The sequence below is a fragment of the Crocodylus siamensis genome, chromosome 12 (assembly GCF_052110815.1).
Source record: "Crocodylus siamensis isolate JL-2025a chromosome 12, ASM5211081v1, whole genome shotgun sequence".
Taxonomy (NCBI): Eukaryota; Metazoa; Chordata; order Crocodylia; family Crocodylidae; genus Crocodylus; species Crocodylus siamensis.
Window position 1 is genome coordinate 50770827 of NC_143406.1, and position 21448 is coordinate 50792274.

Consider the following 21448-nt stretch of genomic DNA (forward strand, 5'->3'; position numbering starts at 1 on the left):
TAGTCCACCTTGCCCTTTCTTGTAGTTTGACTGATTTAGTTGCTCCTTCTCTTCTATCTCCTGACTCTCAACATGCTAGTGTACAGCTTTAGGTTGCAGTTTGCCACTACCTTTTTCTTATTTTTGTTTCCCATGACTTGCCTTCGTCTCTTGTTCTTCAGTAGAAAATTCAAATGAGTGGTTGCATCTTTTGGTTTCCTACATACATTGTTTCTCTGAACTCTAGTGATTTCTCCACAGTTCAGTGGACATTTATTCATTAGAATATTCATCCATGCACCAGCTTGGCTCTTTACCTACCAATTCATTTGCACTTGTTGCCACCCCACCCCCCTTATTTGTCTGTTCACTTGCCAAAATCCTCAGAATTCATATGGCATGGACATTTAAAATAATTTTTTAGAGTCTTAGACTTGAAATATTAATTATAATTAAAAAACCCCCTAATGTTGTGTTGTTGGTGTGCACTGTTTCTCTGAATGCCGGAGACAATTTTAGTATAACTGAATAATGATGATAGTTGTTAATAATAATAATAATAATATTTAGTTCAGTAATCTTATGATAAACTCACATTTTGGATTTTACAGACCCCGTTCCTTCCAAGTGTCCATAGCAGTAGGTACAGTTTTAACCTTTCTGAGAATGAGTCTATGTCCAATGTTCCCTCTGGGGCAGCTGGAATTGTTTCAGCAGAATACTGTTCAGGATTTATTTCTGATTCTGTGAGTAGTTCTCCATGGACAGATGGAAGTGAGTGGGACATGGCATCTCACTTTTACTACCTGAAAATGTGCCACAGTTACTCAAATCCATTCAACCGGGGTTGGGGGGGAAGCCCCTTGTCTTACATGCAGGTAAGGGGGCAGGGGCAGGAGACGGTTGTCTTAAATTCAAAGTTTTCCGGTATTCAGGTAAATATAGTAATTCTGCACCACTGGTGTGTTCTAATTGATGTCAGTTCTGTGAGAAGAGAGAAAAAGAGATGCGGGCCCGTTTTCCTAGGACTCGAAAGAACACTGCTAGGTCCTAGAAATCAACCGTTGAAAACAGCTTTTTCTTGTGTTGTGCATTGTTTTGAGAGTAATTTTCTGTTGCTACCTCCAGAGAGTTCTGTAGACAAGCAACTGGGCTAAGGTTCCAGGCACATTTAAGAAAACATCTTAGCGAAAGTTACATGTGGAAGGGAGGCTAGGCTACTCTTCCATGAATTTTACAGGCTAGGCAGGAGCATAGTAAAGCCCTATTGACAGTAGTTTTTTTGAGTGAGGTATACACTTTGGAGACACAGATATGCCTCCATCCTCCATAACCAGTCACAACACTGAAAGTCTTTGGACAGAAGCAGCTTCAAATATACTAGAAATCAAACTTCCTAATAGTCTCTTCCACTGTGGGTGAAAAGTGTTCACTGCTCTTTTTGATGGTAAAGATCTGAATAAATTCATCAGTGGCTGTTGAACATGATAGGGCTGCAGACTCCAGATTAGGACTTCCAAGACCTCTAAATGCTGGAAACTGGATATAAAGGGGCTGGTGACAGATTAGTCGGGCTGGGTCTTGCATAAATACTTAACATTCACTCTTGGTTTCTCTGAGATACAGGATACTGGAATAGGTGGGCCTGTGGTCTGACCCAGTCTGGCATATTTGCAGATTTAACCAGACTGGTTAATCTGTAAATCTTAGTTTCTTTTCTTCAGGCTTGTCATTTTATATTTCACCTTCCTTTACTGCTGTGATAACTGTTACCTTAAGAAACTGCTTTTCATTGTGGCTAGTTCAGATTTCATTTCCTCATATGTACTTGTGTGTTAAGTTTAAGTCTTGTAAATGTTTAGTTGTTTAAAATTGTCTGCTGTCTTTTTGCTGTTTTTATTAACAATTGCTGTACACCAGGATCTATCATGGTAAGTAGCTTTCCATGTCTTTTAGTGTTTGTCTTTCAACGTTAAACATTATTTTAAAATTGTAATCAAATCTCATATAATGATTATGTGCTTGCTTCCTAAAATTATAAACTGATATGCTCTGAATTGCCTTTTCTGAAATACAGTGCAAGTATATTAATAAAGAGTTGGTTAATGTTAACTCTGTTGCAGAGAGGATTGGGGAAAAATGACAAAATACGGGAAGTTTTATTTTTTTTGTTTTATTTTTATTATATGACTCTGCAACCAACTAGCTATATTTGGACATTCATTAAAATTCTGGTTTTATCTAAGGATGGAAAAAGTGATTCAGAGAGTGTGATAAAACTGTATCTTCTATTTATCAAACTGAACCAAAATAAGCCTATCTGATGGTGTGGGGAAAGCTAATCTGGTTGCTTCTACATGTGTATGTGTAAAGATAGAGCTAATGCAGTTTTTTTTTCCAGTTTTGCTTATCTTTGCATTTTGTATTGCCTGGAAGCAGAAGTAGTGGTATACCATGGAGGGGAAAAAAGGCCATTTACTTGGTATTTCTCCCAACAAGAATTAAAAAAAAAAGATACTGGAGCTCTTATCAGACAGCTCATTCTTGTGAAATTTCCAGCTTGATTCTTGAATCCACACAAGTTCAAAGTTTCACATAGAACAAATTTGTGTGGGTTGCACAAACAGCTAATGGGACAATTAGGAGAAGACATGAGATGATCGTCACACCTTATTACCAGATTTTTTCTGAACAGATGCAGTGATTGATACAAGTGGCATGTAGCAACCTGCTTGAGTTCCTTGGGACTTCCTCTGACCTTCTTGTCATATTAGCAGTAAATCGGAAAATAAGTAATAAACTGCCCCTTATGTCCAGGCTATTGTAGTGGGTCCCTGGAACCCACTTCACATTCTGTGGCAGACTCGCTGCTTACTAAAACGATGGGATTTTTGTAGTATCTCACATAACAGATATATTCCCCTTCCCCTACTAAACACCTGCTTTTCAAGTTATTTCTATTCTTATTAAATAGAATAATACGATACAATTAGAGAGTGGCCCTGGAAAGCAGCAAGTAAGTTGATAGCATAAAATAACTGATTTATGTTTTATGTTTTAGGTCTTTGGAGTGAGTGTGAATGAGCATGAGGTTATCCTGCAGCGGATCAGGGAGGCAAAGGTAACAAACAAATGTTCCTTAGTCTTCTAGGAGTATGATAGGATTATTTGTGTCCGTTTAGCACAGGGTTTTCAGTTTTGATAGCTTTAATCCACAATTTTTTAATTCTGCTTTCTTATGGCAAGGGGATCTTATGGAAGATGAGATGTGGGCATGAAGAATGAATGTTATGTTCCTACCCATTTGTCTTTAGGGGCAGTTAGTACACATCTGTGCTGTAAGACAACGTCTGCTATGTGAGATTGATTACACAAGACAACAGCATTTACATACTAATTTTAGTGACCAACAACCTGCTCTCTCAGTTATCAGGAAAATTACTGTCTATAACATCCTGAAGTAAGGAAAACCAAATGAAAAGAGAGTCACAGATCCTTAGAAGCTAAAGATGGAAAATGGCCGTCATGTTATTCAAATCTCTTTTCTGATCATCATGTTTCCTGTGCACTTTAGAGAGTGCCTGATTCTCAAATTTCATCCTCCCTCTAGCTGAGTGGAGTGAGAATGGTACATGGAGTCTTATTTAGCTTCTCATTTCTTGTCCTGTAAGGCACGTAATATACATTTGGTATGATATTGATTAAAATTATGTATAGTCAGCTCTTCTGGGCTGGGAGCTGCATTTTGACCTGCCTTTTGATGTGGTGGTCCTGATTTGTGACCTGCTATTGCAGAAAATGGCTTTGGAGAGAATCTTTGGAGAAACTTGATGGGTGAGCTTTTTTGTGAAGTGTCTCTAGGTAGGCCTCTTGAGGAGAGTCCTGGATATTTAATGCCATGTCAGGAGATCAGAGCAATTGCAGAAACAGGGCTTTGGCAAGCCTTAGGGAAGTGGGTGGCCATCCTGTGGTGTATAGAAGATCAGGGAGGGAACAGGCATCACAGTGGCAGATGTGGTGAGCAGGAGAAAGTAGAGGATCAGATCAGTCTGGGAGTAATGGGTAGGGAGCAGAGCAGCAGGCCAGATAAGGGAATTGGTAAAAGTTCAGTTTATTTTTTATTTCAGTTTATTTTAGTGAAGAACTTAATTAAATTATTTTAAGTGTTACTGGCACATGGCAGAAAGATATGGTAGGGGAGAGACATTTATTCGCTTTCCTTACATTCTTCACTGAAAAGCAGCCAAGCCTCAGTTCACTTCCAGAGTGGATATGTTGGAATTGTTTAAAAAAAAAAAAAAATTCCTTGGTGTTCGTGGTTTTGAGAAGTTCCATGGTTAGTGCTTTTCTATTTCAAAATTAAGTTCTGATATTTATCATAGTGCTAATAGTAACAGTAGGTTTCATGGAGATACTGAACCCAACATCTGAGCCTCCGTATCTTTTTGCAGTCATTTAGGATGTCCATTCACCTATTATTGGGTATTGATCGTTTATTTTGCGATAATTTTGGGCAGTAGTGTATTTGTCTGCTTAAAAAAGTGGTTCTCTCTCTAAATAGAAATGTGACTAGATCGGGGTGGCCAGTCTGTAGTTCTGGAGCCACATGCGGCTCTTCGGAAGTTAATATGCATCTCCTTGAATCTTTTCACAAGCACGTGGTGACCAGCTTCCAAATGGTTAGATTCCGAGTTGGGTTCAGACCCTGTGTATATGAGGAACCTCAGCTGGAAGCTGGTCACTGTGTGCTTGTGCAAAGATTCAAGGAGAAGCATATTAACTTCTGAAAAGCTGCATGTGGTTTCAGAGCCACAGGTTGGCCACCCTTGGACTAAATAAAGGGCTAGCATTTTAATGTTTATTTTCCAAATCAAACATTTTTCCTGTATTTTGTTAGGGTCCGGGTTATGCTTTAAAAGTTACGGTTGTGGAAGCAAAGAATCTCCTAGCCAAAGATAGCAATGGTGAGTTCTAATGTTTGTTGTGATATATGTTGTCTTTCCATATTTTTCATTTGAAAATCTTTAGTTTAACAATGTTTTTATACATGTTAATCATATAGCAAATGGTGAACTCTTCATGAAAAGTTCAGTGATTTTAATTGTCTGTACTAAGCATATCAGTTCATCCTGTGGAAGGATTTGATAGAAGAAAACTGAATTGTGACTTCTATGAGGCAAGGGTTATAATTTTATCAATATGCATCGAGGGCCTCCCCCACTCCCCAATACACACGTTATTATCCCAATCTTAAGACTGTCCCAGGCCCAACTTAAAGTACTATAGCTTGTATTCACCTATAACTCCCCCAAAGGGCATTCTTTCTGCTGTGATTTGATGGGGTGCTATGGTATATCAATTTCTCTTAGGTAAGTTTCCCATCAATATATACTCTGCGGTTAAGTGAAGATAGGGGAAAGCTTAGGACTATATAAACTGACCCTAGGTTTCTGTAGATTCCTGTGTACCAGTGGAATCCTTGGTCAACCTAGAATGGTCATATGCAGGGTTTGAACTTAACTCAGAATATATGAGGACCCCCAAAATGTGGAATTCTTGATTTATCTTTTAATGGGACATTGACCTATACAGGTGTCAGAGGACTAAATTGTAGACATCCCGTGACCAAGGATTGATGGAGAAAAAGAATCTCATTAGACACACTCTTCTCTAGTGCTTGTACTGAGAGTTACATCACCCTCAACACCCTTTCTCGTGAGTAAAACAGGACCTCTTCCATGTCCTTTTTCTGACGGCAGAGCACCAAAAGGATTTCATATTTCCTTGATGTCTCACTGATGGTACTCCTGTTTCTCACCCTTTTATATTTTACACTTGTTCTGCCAGATCAACCACTGGGAAAACTGGTGGGTAGTAAGAGGTCCACACAGATGGCTGTAGCCTGCTACTGCTGTGAGTCATTCCCTTAGCCAGTGTTGTAGCAGTGCATGCTGTGAATCTAGAGGTTCTTTGGTTCATACTTACTGATAACCCATGCCAGAGAGATGGTACAGCTTCATGTGGTAGAATATTTTGGTTAAATTGTTTTAATTGGTTAAAAAATAAAACGCTCTCCATTAAAGAACCACACGTGAAGGTCAGGTTGCAAAGTCAAGCACTCAGAAATTAAGACAGGCGTGTTAAGGTTGTTCATGTAAATTTAATACTTCCTATGATTGATGATTATATCCTGCTTCATTCATTTTGTAGGTTGGCCGGTGCATAAAGTAGAGGGTTACAAGAGGAAAGAGGATTTTCTTTTGCAGTTAAAGTACTGGATTGGGGTTAGGAAAAGAGATGAGTTCTATCTCCAGCTCTGGTACAGTTTTCCTGTATAACATTGGGCAAATCTATGCATGTGCACCAGTAGATAGAGTTAAGGTTGCCCAGGTAACTTCAAATCTGTCTTTTCTAAACCTGTGAGTGCTTGATTTTTTTTTTAAATTTTTTTTTTTTAGAACAGCTTTCATAATCTTTTAATAGAGTATTGTATGGACAAAAATCTCTTTAACATCAACTAGTTATGTTCCAAATCAAGACAACCAGTGCCTCCATTACTAGTCTTTGATGTACTGATGATTGTGTTGTATGTGCCCACTCAAGTGAAGGGTTCCAGATCACTCCTGATCATTTCTGTGAAGCATATGAAGTGCTTGGACTTGCTGTCAACCTCACAAAAATCAAGCTCTTTTACCAACTCACCCCAAACCAGCCAGGTGCTGTTCCACACATTCCAATTAGAAGACAATGTTTGGAGAATGTTGAGCATTTCCCATACCTAGTTAGCCAAAGTTATACTTTTCCCAAAAAAGAAACATAGATGATGATATTCAACAGCATATAAAATATGCCGGTGCTGCCTTTTGATATCTCTGAAATTGTCTTCTATGATCATGACATCAGGACCCAAACCAACTTCTTGTCTACCAGGCTGTTGTCATCCTTATCCTGTTATATGGGGACAAAACTTGTACAACATACCAGAAACACCTGAAAACTTGGGAATGTTACTGTTAGCAACATCTTCAGAAAATCCTCCATGTCAGTTGGAAGTACAACAGAATGAGTGGCAGTGTCCTGGCTCAAGCAAACACCACCAGCATTGAAGCCATGTTTATATAGCACCAGCTCCTTTGAACAGGACATGTCATAAGGATGCCTGACAGGTCCTACACTCCCAACTCACCGCTTTAGAGGTGGGCAAGAAAAGAGATTGAAGAAGAGGCTGAAGTAGTGTGATATTAACATCAATATCTGGGAGACTCAAGTATGGAATTGTCCCAAATGGCGCGGTGATGTATGACAAGGCATTGATCATTTTGAGCAAACTTGTCTATCTGCCTCCATAGTGAAGCAAGAGGAAAAAAGGGAAAGAGCTGTGACCTGATATCACCAGGATCTACTCCTTCCTCCTGGAACTGTTTGCCATGTCTGCAGTCAAACTTATAGATCTTGGATTGGCCTCCTCAGTCATCTACAGACTCACCAGTGACTTCCCCATTTACTGAAAGACTCATCTTTGTTTTGGGAACGGATGCTGTTGTATGACTGAAAGGACAGAAACCAGTGTTTTCTGGCCACCCCCCTCTAGGTCTGGCACATTTTTTGTACTAGGAAAGGACTTAGATGGGGAGGTCATTAAAGAGCTGGAGTAGTCTTGACTGGCCTTGTGCTAGCCAAGGATTTTCATGCCAGGAACATTGTAAGCTGTATATGTGATGGGTTTCTGGACTTCTTTACACAAGTGGAGTGGTATGAAGGAGCAGTAACATGGGCTAAGAGATCTGACTCTAAAGTGGCATTAGAATCGGTGATAGTATTCCTTTCCTACCTAATGCTACATCTCCTGACTTTTCTTTAACTGTCATTATATTATAGGCTTTATATTATCTTTTTTAATTTTAATATAGGAAAGTCTCTATGTAAATGTGCTGCACCGCAGGAGTTGGCATAAAACATACATCTGACCTTTGTCTCTCATAGTACAATGAGATGATGCCAAAGCAACAAGTGACTCCTCTTCTTTGCTGTTTGGACAGGTTTCAGTGATCCTTATTGCATGCTAGGAATCCTGATAGGACAACAGTACACAAAAGAACCAGAAGAAAAGAAAGAAAGAAAATTTAGTTTCAGAAGAAAAAAGGAGAAGATGGAAAAGTGGTCTAGTGTAAAAGATGCACTCCCAGCAAAGTATATTCAGGTTACAAAAGTCAAGAACAATACCCTAAACCCAGTTTGGAATGAGAACTTTCTTTTGTAAGTATGTTTTGTAGTATGGAGGCACCTTACTCTGAATTGGGTCTTGTCCAGCTCTTAGAAGTGCCAGCTAGTTTCTCCTTAGAGAATGCAGAAATATTCCTTATAGTATACCAGTTAACATCTGTTAAGTAAGTCAGTGAAGGATCAGGAGGTCTCCCAGGCAGAGAATTTTTTTTTTTCATTCTTTTCCCCAACTTTAATGTGATGAGTCTTCATCAAGAGGAATTACTTCCCCATTTTTATTGATAAAGTCTTACTTCCTTGAGGAAGGACAGGACTTGTCAGAGAAGATGACACTGTTCTCATCCTGTCCCAAATAAATATTTTTTTCTGCAAAGCAGGTGCTCGCTCTTTCGTTTTGTCACCTGTGCATCAGTGCATTAAGCTTCCATTGTTTGATTTTACTGTCTCAGTTTTGGTGTCTAGCGAATGCTTCCTGCATTACAAGGACAGTAGAACATTTGTGTTATTTTGAACCCTTTCTGAGCAATAATGACTGTAATGTTTTGTGGCCAACTCTGCTGTTCTGTTGGTTGTTGCTTAACTTAATGTTTCAGCTGTAAAAACAAAAACATCCCCCAATTTTATAGAGGCTTTGGGGAATTATGGCTGAGATTGTAGGGTAGAGAGTGCTTTATGTCCGAGAGATGCTGAGGAGCCTTTAGGAATGCTTAAGAAATCTAGGAGGCATCGCACCATAGGCTGTGGGGTGGGCAGGCGTTATACCTGAAGGAACTGTGTCCACAGGGCCGTACAGAGAAATTGTAACAGTTGGAAAAAAATTGAAAATGGTGCTTTTTCTTTCTGTAACTGGACATGAGCTCTATTTTTTTTGCAGTGAAATAGACAGCACTTCCATGGACCAGCTGCACCTGGATATCTGGTACAGTTTTTTTGTTTGTTTGTTTTTTAGTATGGCTACATTTCTCCCCTTTCATAAGGGACACTAGTCATTTTAGTGGACATGCAAGACGGCTACTTTTGCTAGCAAGGCATAAAAATGCTTGTTTCCAAGGCAACAGTAGAGCAGCTTCCTAGGTGGGTAAAACTGACATGCACTTTCTGTTCTCTATTTCAGGGACCATGATGATGATGTGTCAGTAGCAGAAGCTTGTAAGAAACTGAATGAAGTATCTGGCTTTAAGGGAATGGGCAGGTACTGTAGAATGGAATTGAAACTCATGCTTCTATTGAGAAAAAACTTTAAAAAACATTATAGTAGGAAACTATTCTACCTTCTGTCTCATCAACAGGAGTTTTGATTCTGTATTCACCTGACTCTTGCTATGTTCTGTGGTATACAAGGAAAAAGTTCAGCCAAGTTTTCTAAGCAGTCTTCTGAGAGAGACCCCAGAGGAAAGCCGTGTGCACGAGAGAGCCCAAAGGAGAGCCATGTGTATGATTAGAGGTCAAGAGGACAGGCCTTAGGAGGAGAGGCTGAGAGGCAAGGGACTCTTCAGCCTGGAGAAGCAAAGACTCAGGGGTGACTTGGTGACAGCCTATAAGTATGTAAGGGGTGTGCATCAGGAACTGGGAGAACATCTGTTCACCAGGGCACCCCAAGGGAAGATGAGGTCTACTAGTCACAAACTGCTGGAAGACCGTTTTAGACTGGACATAAGGAGTCTCCAGAGTCTGGAGTAGACTCCCCCCAGCAGTGGTGCAAGCATCTACTCTGGATACCTTTTAAGCAATGTTTGGATGCTTATTTTGCTGTGGTGATCAGACCCCAGCTGACTTCTTGCCCCTTGGACAGGGGGCTGGACCCAATGATCTTGTGAGGTCCCTTCCAGCCCTAATGTCTATGAAATCTATGACTGTTCTCCACAGCCTGTTTTCTGAGCTCTGAATATGACTCTAAGGTTTTTTTCAACAAGACTTTATCGGCAGTAGAGTATTTGCATCACTAGAGATGAAGTGAACAACATAGGTCAGTGTTTTTTGTGTGATTTATTTGCCTGGTAAGTCCCATAGAGCAGACAGCATGTCATGTCTTCCTTTATGTCAGCTACTGATGATTAGTAATGAATCAACCAAAAGTTTAATTGTAACCATTTACTCTTTTCACTAGGTATTTTAAACAGATTGTGAAATCAGCCAGGGCCAATGGAACAGCTGGAGCTTCTGAGGACAATGCAGATGACTTCCTGGGCTGCCTTAACATCTCTGTTAATGTAAGTTAATAGCAGTTTCTGTCTGAGTTTTATATGTATAATTTCATGTGTGAAATGATGCCTGTCATTTGATCGGAATATTTAGAATCACCTGCAGAGTTTATTGAGGAATTATCATGCACGTGTGGCTGAGATAAATTAGTGAATAGAACCAGTAGCTTGCCATCCTTTTCAGTTTTATTCAATTGTGAATAAAATTTGATTGATACCTTTTAAAACAGTGTCACGGTGCGGGGCACAGGGGTGGCCGTGATCCCTCTAGCGCCCCCCTGCCGTGCCAAGTAGGTGATCCAGCACCTTCTTATCTCGCCTGCCACGTCTTTGATGATATCTGGTTCTATATGGGAGGCTGCCTTTGATCCCCTAGTACACGGTGTTATGCTGGAACTGTTCCCTGTTCTGTATGGGGTGACTTGGTGCACCCCAGCCTTAAGGGCTGTGCGTACCTCCAGCCTCCCCTTTAGCACGCCCCAAGCCTCGCAGCTGTACCGGATGTTCTCGTGTCATATGCTCACCTCCACCTGGGATCTCTTGATACGCGCACTCCTTCTCTCTGGGGTTTCCTCCATACGCGCGCCCAATATACTCGCCCCTCCCGGGCTTCTGTCCCCCTCTTGCCCTTTCCGGGCCTCTAGCCGCACGCTCGGCTTTGTCGCGCTTCTATCAGTCAGGCCCCTATCCGCACGTCCGCCCCTCTCCAGGCTTACTCTCGCGCGCCTGCCCCTCTCCGGGACTTTGTGTCAGTAGGGTGCTAGTCGCTCACCCTGGAGCCTGTTATTTTAACCTGCCCTCCGGGCTTGTTCTCGTGTGCCAGCCTCTCTCCCAGACTCTTACCGCACGCTCGCCCAGGTTTCCTGTTCCTGTATGCCTGCCCTCCCTGGGGCCTCGGCCGTGCTGCCCGTGCTTCTCGCCCTACCTGGGGCCTATGCCGCGCTGCCCGCGCTTCTCGCCCACATTCAGGGCTTCCCGTGGTTGGGGCTCAGGCGACCTTAGCCTTACCTGGCCCCCAAACCCGCCTTCTCGGGCCTAGCTCACGCGCTTCCCGCGCTTGGGGCTCAGGTGGCCTGTAGCCATGCCTGGCCCCTGACCCTTCTTCTGGGTCGTATACCCCACTGGGCAGAATACTGCCCCCTTACAGGGCCGGGGTCACAACACCCCACAACGTCGCGCCTCTCCCTGGCGCTCACCCATAGCGCCAGCTCCGGCACCAATCATTGTGCCGCCCTGGCACTGCTTGCTGTGCCCTTACTGGGCACCAGGAACCCCCGAATTATTGGAGCTCCCATGAGGCCTCCTCATACCCCTACAGCCTCACCCAGTCCTCTGGTATTCACACAAACAGCCCTACCGCAAAGCAAACTACTAGCCAACCGGCTCTAACTCAGAATAGGCCTACCGGCTATAACGTAAGGGTCCAGGCCCAAACTGGCCCTCTTGCAAAGGCATCTCCGCCAGGATTCTCTCTGCCCTCACCATGCTGCGTCCCCTTAGGTGCTCAGGCTGCACGGCTCGTCTCTGCTCTGCTGGGCTGGGCTCTTCTGCAGAGCTCCTGCACCTCAGGCTTCCAGAAAGGAACTGGCTCTGGCCTCAAGCCTGGTTGCTTATAAAGGCCAGGCCCTGCCCCCTTCTAGCCAGCTGACCCACATTAGTTGCCCCAGCAACCCTCACCTGTGCTGCCCTGTTGATTGGCAGCTATCCTTGTTACTATTACTAGTAGCGAGCACCCTAGTGCTCTGCTACACACCTTCCCCCTTAAGTTCTTAACCTTCATCATGAGCGGGGCACGCAAGTGCCCTGTGACACAAAGGATTTGTACATTTTAAGCCATGGGGGACCATTGTGACTTCTTTTCTGAATTTAGTCTTGTGTAAACTGTAGCATCTGTCTCAAAAAAGTTTCACAATCTTAATCTAAAAATTGCCAGTGATGGAGAATCGAGCACAGCCTTGAGTAAGTTATTCCAATGATTGAGTACCCTTGTTAAAAAAAGAAATTATGCATTATTTCTAGTTTAAATGTTTCTACCTTCAGATTCCAGATTGTGTCAGACTAAAAGTTGTGTCCAACTAAAAGGCACATTTTCCAGTCCTTTAATTGTTCTTGTAGCTCCCTTAAATTCTAACATTAGAAAAAAGGTCTAAATTATCCCTAGTGTAAAGCATCCTATCAGTATATCATAGTACAGCATAAGTACTGCAAAGCAGTTGTATTTTATTACAGACTATAAAGCAGTTTTATTGAATATAGTTGTGTTGTGCCACCTGATCTATTAGGTCAGAGTTTATCAGGATATTTGTTTTGGAAAGGATTAGTGGAAAACTGGAAAAGAGTAATTTAAATGCCGATGACAAAATAAATTTGGTTAATGCTTTTGTAAATGTCTTCAAGTACATTGGGGTGTGCATCAGGACCTGGAGGAACACCTCTTTACCAGAGCACCCCAAGGGATGACAAGGTCTAATGGTCACAAACTCCTCCAAAACAGTTTCAGGCTGGACATAAGGAAAATTTTCTTTACTGTCCAAGCCCTGAAGGCCTGGAACAGACTCCCACCAAAGGTGCTTCAAGCACCTACTCTGGACTCTTTTAAGAAACCTTTGGACACTTATCTTGCTGGGATCCTTTGATCCTAGCTGACTTCCTGCCCCTTAGGTAGGGGGCTGGACTCACTGATTTTGCAAGGTCCCTTCCAGCCCTAATGTCTATGAAATCTATGAAATTTAAAGATGCACATTAATAATAGAAATAAAAATCATGGTGTCATGTTATTTATGGACATTTTGAACGAAAAAGTTGTTTTCAAGATGCATGAGAAAAGCTTGGAAAAGGACTGTTCTGGAACAAACGAGTCTGCCTTGTGAACTCTGCTGTTAGTGACCGTTTTTTTTTCCACTGATGATATCTATCAGGATCATAATGGGTTCCTGTTAAATCACTTTTCTTTTTCTGTTGTCATATTTTGGTTTACAGGAGATTCCTGTTGGTGGTCTAGATAAATGGTTTAAACTGGAACCAAGATCTAGTTCATCTCGAGTGCAAGGAGATTGTCACCTCATTCTCAAATTGGTTATAACTCAGGTAAGAACTGATTTAGAAAAATGAAGAGGGAACTGTGCTTGAGTGCTAGTTTGAAATTCTTGGTGTTGTATTTTATGGCTTTAAACACACACACATACTCAAAAATAAGGACATTTAATATCATTTTTAACAGCATGGGGTCTTATTTGTAAAAGTGCTGAGTAAACTTTTCTACTGGAATTGGTGTGTCAATTTAGCATGTTGTATTACTGTAGAAATTTAGACGATGAATTTGGTAGTGATTATTTCCTGTATGGTTGGGATAAACTTGGGCAAGCTTTTGAATGCAATACGTCGTTCTTTATAGTTTCATAGTTGGTAGTGTTGGAAGGGACCTGAGCAGATCATAAAGTCTGACCCCTGCCATGGCAGGAAAGAGTACTGGGGGTCAAACGACCCTGGCAAGGTATTCATCCAGCCTCCTTTTAAAGACCCCCAGGGTAGGAGCCAGCACCACTTCGCTTGGAAGTTGGTTCCAGATCCTAGCCGCCCTGACAATGTGTGACTGGGCAGTGAATATCAAGGGCTATAGGCTGTACAGGAGGGATAGGACAGGGAGGACAGGCGGGGGTGTGGCGCTCTACATTAAGGAGGAATACACATCCTTGTCAATTAGCGAAGAATCGGAGGAGGGGCGCTCTGAAGTTCTCTGGGTTAGAATACAGGGCAGTTGAGGGGAAAGAGATTTAACGGTGGGGGTCTACTACAGACCACCCAACCAAGGGGAAGAGCTAGACCAGGAATTCTTAAGTCAGCTCACGGAGGTAGTTAGGTCAAAGGACGTGGTCATCATGGGTGACCTGAACTTTCCAGACATCTGCTGGGAAGAGCAGTCAGCCAGGTCTGACCACTCACATAGGTTCCTACCCAAAATGCAGGACCTCCATCTAACCCAGGAGGTGCACAGCCCCACCGGGGAGACGCCTGGTTGGACCTGGTGCTTGGTGACAGTGATCATCGCCTGCTGGGATTCACCATCCAGTGCAAGGTGGCAAAGGCTTGCAGCAAGGCAGCAGCCCTAGATTTCAGGAGGGCAAAGCTAAGGAGAATAGTCAGGGAAGTACTGAGGTCCCGGAGGGGAAGGGAGCCAAGTGTCCAAGAAGAGTGGTTGCTCCTTAAGGAGACGATCCTCCGAGCCCAAAAGGAGGTAATCCCAACATGGATCGAAGGGGGCAGGAGGGCGCAAAAGCCCCCATGGCTCACAAAAAGCATCCGGGAATGTCTCCTAGCTAAAAGGGAGGCGCACACCCAATGGAAGGGAGGGGCCATCACCAGGGAGGATTATACTGCGGTTGCTTGGGGCTGCAGGGGGGCAGTCAGGAAGGCCAAGGCAGAGATGGGACTTGGGACTAGCTTCCCAGATCAAGGACAACAAGAAGTCCTTTTTTAAATACACAGGGGGCAAAAAGAAGGTTCCGGGTAACGTGGTGCCCCTGCAGGACAAGCTAGGAAATTTGGCTTCACACCAGATGACAAAGCTAACATATTTAACGATTTCTTTGCCTCAATTTTCCTGAGCAGGGACTGGATCAGCCACCCCTCCCTCTGGGCCCCACTTAGACCCCAGGGGAGGTGCACCTAGGCCAAGGGTTAGTGAGGAACTAGTTAGGGAGCTTCTGGAGGGACTGGATGTATTCAAATTGGCTGGTCCGGATGATCTCCACCCTAGAGTACTGAGGGAATTGGCTGAAGTCATTGCGGGACCCCTGGCACAGCTTTACAAGCACTTGTGGTGCTCTGGTGTGGTGCCAGAGGACTGGAAGAGAGCCAGCGTGGTTGCCATCTTCAAAAAGGGGAGGAAAGAGGACCTGGGAAACTATAGGCCCAGTTAGTTTTACCTCAATCCTGCGCAAGCTTTTTGAGAGAATTATCCTGACACATATCCAGGAGGGGCCAGCAGGGGAGATTATGCTTAGGGGCAACCAACACGGGTTCATTAGAGGCAGATCCTGTCAGACCAATCTGGTGGCCTTCTATGACTAGGTCCCCAAATCCTTAGATGCAGGGGTAGCAGTGGATGTCTTCTTCCTGGACTTTCAGAAGGCCTTTGACACTGTCTCTCACCCCATTCTCATCAAGAAACTGGGGGACTGTGGTGTCGACACCCACACGGTCAGATGGGTCACCAACTGGCTGGAGGGCTGCACCGAGAGAGTGGTGGTGGATGGGTCATTTTTGACCTGGAGGGATGTGGGCAGTGGGATCCCCCAGGGCTCAGTCCTCGGGCCCGCACTGTTCAACATCTTCATCAGCGACTTGGACGAAGGGATAAATAGCACCCTGTTCAAATTTGCTGATGACACTAAGATGTGGGGAGATGTGGGCATGCTAGAAGAGAGAAATAGGCTGCAATCGGACCTAGACAGGTTACAGGGGTGGGCGGGTGAGAACAGGATGGGATTCAACACTGACAAGTGCAAGGTGCTGCACCTGATGAGGAAGAACCAGCACCATGCCTACAGGCTGGGGAACACCCTTCTCGTTAGTGCAGAGGCAGAAAAGGATCTGGGACTCATCATCGATGCCAAGATGAACATGGGCCGGCAGTGTGGGGATGCAGTCAGGAAGGCCAGCTGCACCTTGTCATGCATCCACAGATGCATCTCAAGCAGGTCCAAGAAGGTGATCCTCCCCCTCTATGCGGCACTGGTCAGGCTGCAGCTGGAGTGCTGCGTCCAGTTCTGGGTACTGCACTTCAAAAGGGATGTGGCCGGCCTGGAGAGGGCTCAGAGGAGGGCCACCCACTTGGTGAGAGGGCAGCAGGACAGGCCCTGTGAGGAGAGACTGAGGGACCTGAGCCTGTTTAGGCTCAGCAAGAGAAGGCGGAGGGGGGACCTAGTGGCTGCCTACAATCTGATCAGGGGAGATCAACAGCAAATAGGTAGAGCCCTTTTCTCTCTAGCACCACCTGGGGTGACAAAGAACAATGGTAATAAGCTGATGGAGAGTAGGTTTAGGTTAGAGATCAGAAGGCAGTATTTTACAGTTAGGGTGGCCAAAATCTGGAACCAACTTCCCAGGTCCTCGCCCCTACCTTGGGTAAATTCAAGAGGAGGTTGGATGATCACCTGTCTGGGGTCTTGTGAACCCAGCATTCATTCCTGCCTGTGGCAGGGGGTCAGGCTAGATGATCTGTTCAGGTCCCTCCTGACCCTAGCAACTATATAACTATATTGCAATACACTTGGTGTTACATGTGGTTGGTTCAATAAAAGATATCACCCACAGACATCCTAGCCTTTTAGAAAGTGAATGCTTCTTGCAGTGCGTGGTTAGTCTATTATAATGCTTGGGCCATCCTGTTCCAAGTTCGTCCAGGGCAACATTTTGGGGAAAGTGCATGCTGCCCTGAGGAGTTCTGTATGCCTTTTTTTTAATCAGGGAGACATCTCACTGGCCTCACATAATTTGTCTAATATCATTAAATAGTAATAGCTAAGGGCTGTGTTTCAGCACTGCTTGCTTGAGACATGCAAGGGAGGCACAGGCTTCAAAGAATCTGATTTGCCCCTTGCTACCTGGCCTTTCAGCCAGTCAAACCTGCAGTCACATGTGGGCCACTTTTGTCTGGCCAGTGTAGAGCAGTGCAGTTTTTATGGATGCCTAGCAAGTTTGCTGGAAAAGGTAGTTGGAGCATAAAATAATAGTGAATTTGTGCCAAATTTGGCAATGTTGAGATTTCTCTTCCTTACAGGCTTTCTTTTTGCTTCTTAACAAAGCTGTATTTAATTTAGCCAAACCAAGACTTCATCAGATGAGTATTAAAATAGGTTAAATGTGTTATTGCCGAATGATGTTTCTGTTACAGAGAGATACATTATTATGCAAGAAGACATCAAACTTAATAATGCATGAAATGCTACTGAGACAGCTGCTGCAATATGAGCATCAGCAGAGAGAGGTAAATACCCAATTGTTTAATGCTTGAAAGTCCTTTTGTTTGCATTGCTATTTGAGCACTGCTTAGAGCAGAACCTTCTGTGCTTCTTAACTAATTTCCATTTTACCTGCTATTCTTTCATTATCTAGTTATACTTAAGCTATTAAATTTTGTCAAAATATCTCCTTTATAATTTTAAAGGAATGCCAGATGGCATAACTTTTCAAAGGATTTTTCTAAGTTAACATGTTTTATACGTAGTAAATAAACTTTTGTAGGGAAAAAAGAACAACCCATCAAAATAAACCTTGCCATAATACTATATTTACCCAAATCCCTGCTGCTTGTTCCATCCCCCCACTGCCCCAGTGCCTGCATGTCCTGGCACCTGCTCCCTTCTTGGTGCCTGGCCCCCACTACTGCCTGTACTCCCTCCTGCCTCTGCCTATCTTTTCCGTGCCACTTACTGTCCGTTGCTTACTGTCTGGCTTCAGCTCTGGCTGTGGTATGGCTTTAGTTCTGTTCCCGCACAGAGCTATGGCCAGGCCATGGAACCAAAGAAACCACCTCCCTGCCCTGGGTGGGAGTGGGGCTGGAGCCCTGCCAGTGGGTAGGCAGTGGTAGGGGGAGGGGGTATGGGCAGCAGATGGGAGAGCAGAGATGGCTGAGGGTCATGCAGCAGCTATGGCTCCGACCCCAAGTCAGAGCCACAGTCAAAGCTACAACAGCTGCCTGCCCCCACCCTCTACCACCCTGCCCTTTAACCCAGATAAGGGGCTTTTTTCTCCCTGTTAAATGGGGGAAGAAAAACTTGGCTTGGATATGAGTAAATACAGTAATCAGTCATGAGGCAGGGGTCTCAGTTACTTATGGAATCTTTAGAATTAAATTTTAGAAGAACTTGCATAGCAATACTGTGTCACAAATTACTTTCCATAAAACAAGGAAAGTAATGGATAATGGGGACAAAATTTAATGATTACCAAATCCGGAAAAAAAATATAATACATTAAGTGATATCAATATGTGTAAAGGAATGTTCAAGAATGATCAAAACACAGTATTCGCTCTGTACATACAAAGATGAACTGATTGGCTCATAGCTAAAGGTGCTCTGGTGACTGTGAAGTACAAACATCCTCTCACTTTGTGTGGATTTTATTTATTCATTTATTTTTAATGAATAGGGCAAAACATTTTGGCTTGGGTGCATGCGGCACAGCTTGTGTTCTCCGTACAGCCAGGAAGTGCTAGTTTGAAGATACATTGGTTTACACATCACAATATTACTTCTTTTAAGTTCTAAGGAAAGAGAAGAGCCACTCCATGTACATAACTATCTCCTGATGGCCAATTTAAGAAGCACTTGGAGTGCCTGCATCAGAGAAGGCCACACACTTTTGTCCCTTGTAGAAACAGGTTGAATGAGATTAAGTTAATGATACCCAGGAAGGAGGAATGGGATTTTTTGGAAACCGTCTAAACTAGACGTTTTGTCTTTTGTGTACAGATGCACTGTAAGTCACTGCTTGAACTTCTTAATGGAATTTAGATTACAAAAAGTAGTATGTAAAAATCCAACCATGAGAGACCACTGTCTTTGCTGTAAAGTATTAATGAAAGCCATTTCAAGAGGTCTTGAAACTTGTTAAAGCTGCCACTCACATGGTTAAATTATTTTTACAGCCTGATTATTACAACTGGAAAGGAGAAGTGAGCAAATTTGCTTTTACTGTGATTTCTCACCATAGAACACAGATAGACCTTTCACCTTTTCAGCATGCTGTGGTGTGAGTATGGTCCATCAATCTAATTCCTCATATTTTACAAGGTTGATTCTAAGTCTGCCTTTTTCTTCCAAAATAGCTGTAAAAATGTACTTGGCTTACCATACTTACCCACATACCACAAACATCCTTCCCCCTCTAGTTTTAGGAAAACTAGCCATCCAAAATTGAGGTGTGTTTCTTAAATGGGGAAACTTATTTCCACACCAGAATGGAGGCATGGAGAGGTTGGAATGACTGCCAGGAGTTCTGCTTCTCTTGCCAAAAACTGCTGCTAATTAAGCAGTAGCTGTGAGAAGTTTAATGACACTTGAGTGGAGGACTCTGCCCCTCCTGCATGTAGTTGGGAGCATTCAGCCATGATGAGCCCATGCTGTGGTAGGTAAGATTCTTGTATAAAAAAAAAAATCATAATTCTGCCTTCTCAAAACAAGGTTTGTGCCTCATGTAGGGTCATGTGGCATGCAAGTAAATGCAGTATGTGCAGAGCTAATTCATAATTAGGGCCCGTGTAATTGGTAGTTGACTTTGTGCTTGTAGTATTCTTGTTCATGCAATAAAAATACCAAGTCAGAAATTATTTTAGTCAGTTTAACCCTTTGGGTCCTTTCCTTGGTTATTTGATTCTATTGTGAAGTTTTATAAGGGCATTAGCAGTTGAATCTCTTTATCGGGAGTGTTCAACTTTATAATCAAGAGAAAAACTCTCTCTTCCCTAATGTCATACATAATCACAGGAAAGTGGTAGTGGAAGAGACCTTGTGAGGTCATTTAGTCCGGTCCCCTGCTCAAGGCAGGATCTTCCCTGACTAAACCATCCCAGCCAAGGGTCTGTCCAGCCTGCTGTTAAAAATTTCCAAGGATGTGTATTCCACAACTTTTCTATGTAGTCTGTTCCAGTGTGTGACCACCCTCATAATCAGAAACATCCTTCTGATCTCTGACCTGCATTTCCTTCACTGCAGCTTGAGGTCCTTGTTCCCAGTCCTATCCCCTGTGGCCATAGAAAAAGCCGATCTCCACCATCTCTGTCATTGCTCTTCAGGTATTTGAAGACTGAAGAGCCCCCTTAGTCTTATTTTCAGACTAAATAACCCCAGGTCTTTCAGCCTTTCCTCGTACACTATGCTTCCCAAGCATCTAGTCATTTTTGTTGCACCTTGCTGGATTCTCTCCAGTATGTCCATATCCTTCTTGAAGTGTAGGGCCCTAAACAGTTCTCCAGGTGAGTCCTCACCAGTGCTGAATAGAGTGGAAGAATCACTTCCCTTGATCTAGAAATGACACTCCTGTTGATACAAACCAGTACACAGTTGGCCTTTTTGCAACCAGAATACACTGGTGGCTTATGGTCTACTGTAACCCCCAAGCACTTCTCTGCAGTATTGGCTAGTCATTCCCTGTCTGAGGACATGTAGCTGACTTGTAATCAGAGTGGCTTTGCACAGTGGGTGGCTCTAGTGCAAGGTGGGCTGGTGCTTCTGATCCTGCTGCTGCTGCCACTTCTCTTCTGCCTGCTTGTGGGAGAGGTGATGCCTTCTCCCCAGCTGCTGGGTGGCACAGGTAAAGCCTGCCTCCGCCCCCCCACCTCCCCCAGTTCTACTGACTGGATCCAGTGATACCATGGGCTGTATGTTGCTGATACCTGCTGTAAGGAGGTGGGGAAAAAATCTTGTTTCTTGAAATATTAAAAATTGGACTGGGCTGAACAATTCATCAGTAAACATGCAAAAGGACATTAGCAAGTAGGAGGGATATAGTTAGTATTTCCCACTTCTGGATGTTATGATTTTATCAGAGATGTGGATATAGGAGCTACAAAAGAAAAATAAATGTTGACAGGGTGAAGGAAATTGAGTTGCTAATAAATTTGTTTCTCTTTGTACAACACTAAGACAATGGCAGACATGCAGCAAACTCCATCAGAAATGGAGCATGGACTATTCTTACCTTCTTGAGCTCTTAAAACACATTGAGGAACAATGGGATCCTGCTGTTCTTCAGAGAGAGCAGGTGAGTATACCAGTTGCAGAAATTTTCCATCTGAACACAATTTAGAAAAGAGAAGTTTGTTAACATTAAGCACTAAAGAGGAAAAACGCAGAGGCTTGTCTCACCGCTGTCCTGCACCAAGCCCAATATAAGTAAAGATCGTAGGTCTACAAAATACACTTTTTTTTTTTTAAACCTAGTTTTGACCAGTGCTATTAGCTAAATGTCATTTTCCTGTAGGTTGTTTTTCCTGAGGAGGAGTGACTGATGATGAAATCACATAATTGTTTATTTTACAA

General features: G+C 43.3%; 1 protein-coding gene across 1 annotated transcript in view; it reads left to right on the plus strand.

Moving 5' to 3' along the window:
* BAIAP3 (BAI1 associated protein 3) overlaps positions 1–21448 on the plus strand; it is a 73081-nt gene that overhangs the window by 19700 nt on the left and 31933 nt on the right. The window contains exons 6-15 of the mRNA XM_090023305.1: positions 3041–3100; positions 4877–4943; positions 8019–8235; positions 9077–9121; positions 9317–9394; positions 10310–10412; positions 13383–13490; positions 17299–17391; positions 19057–19160; positions 21053–21170. Coding sequence (XP_089879431.1) covers positions 3041–3100; positions 4877–4943; positions 8019–8235; positions 9077–9121; positions 9317–9394; positions 10310–10412; positions 13383–13490; positions 17299–17391; positions 19057–19160; positions 21053–21170 — 993 coding nt within the window. The remainder of the gene's footprint in view (positions 1–3040; positions 3101–4876; positions 4944–8018; positions 8236–9076; positions 9122–9316; positions 9395–10309; positions 10413–13382; positions 13491–17298; positions 17392–19056; positions 19161–21052; positions 21171–21448) is intronic.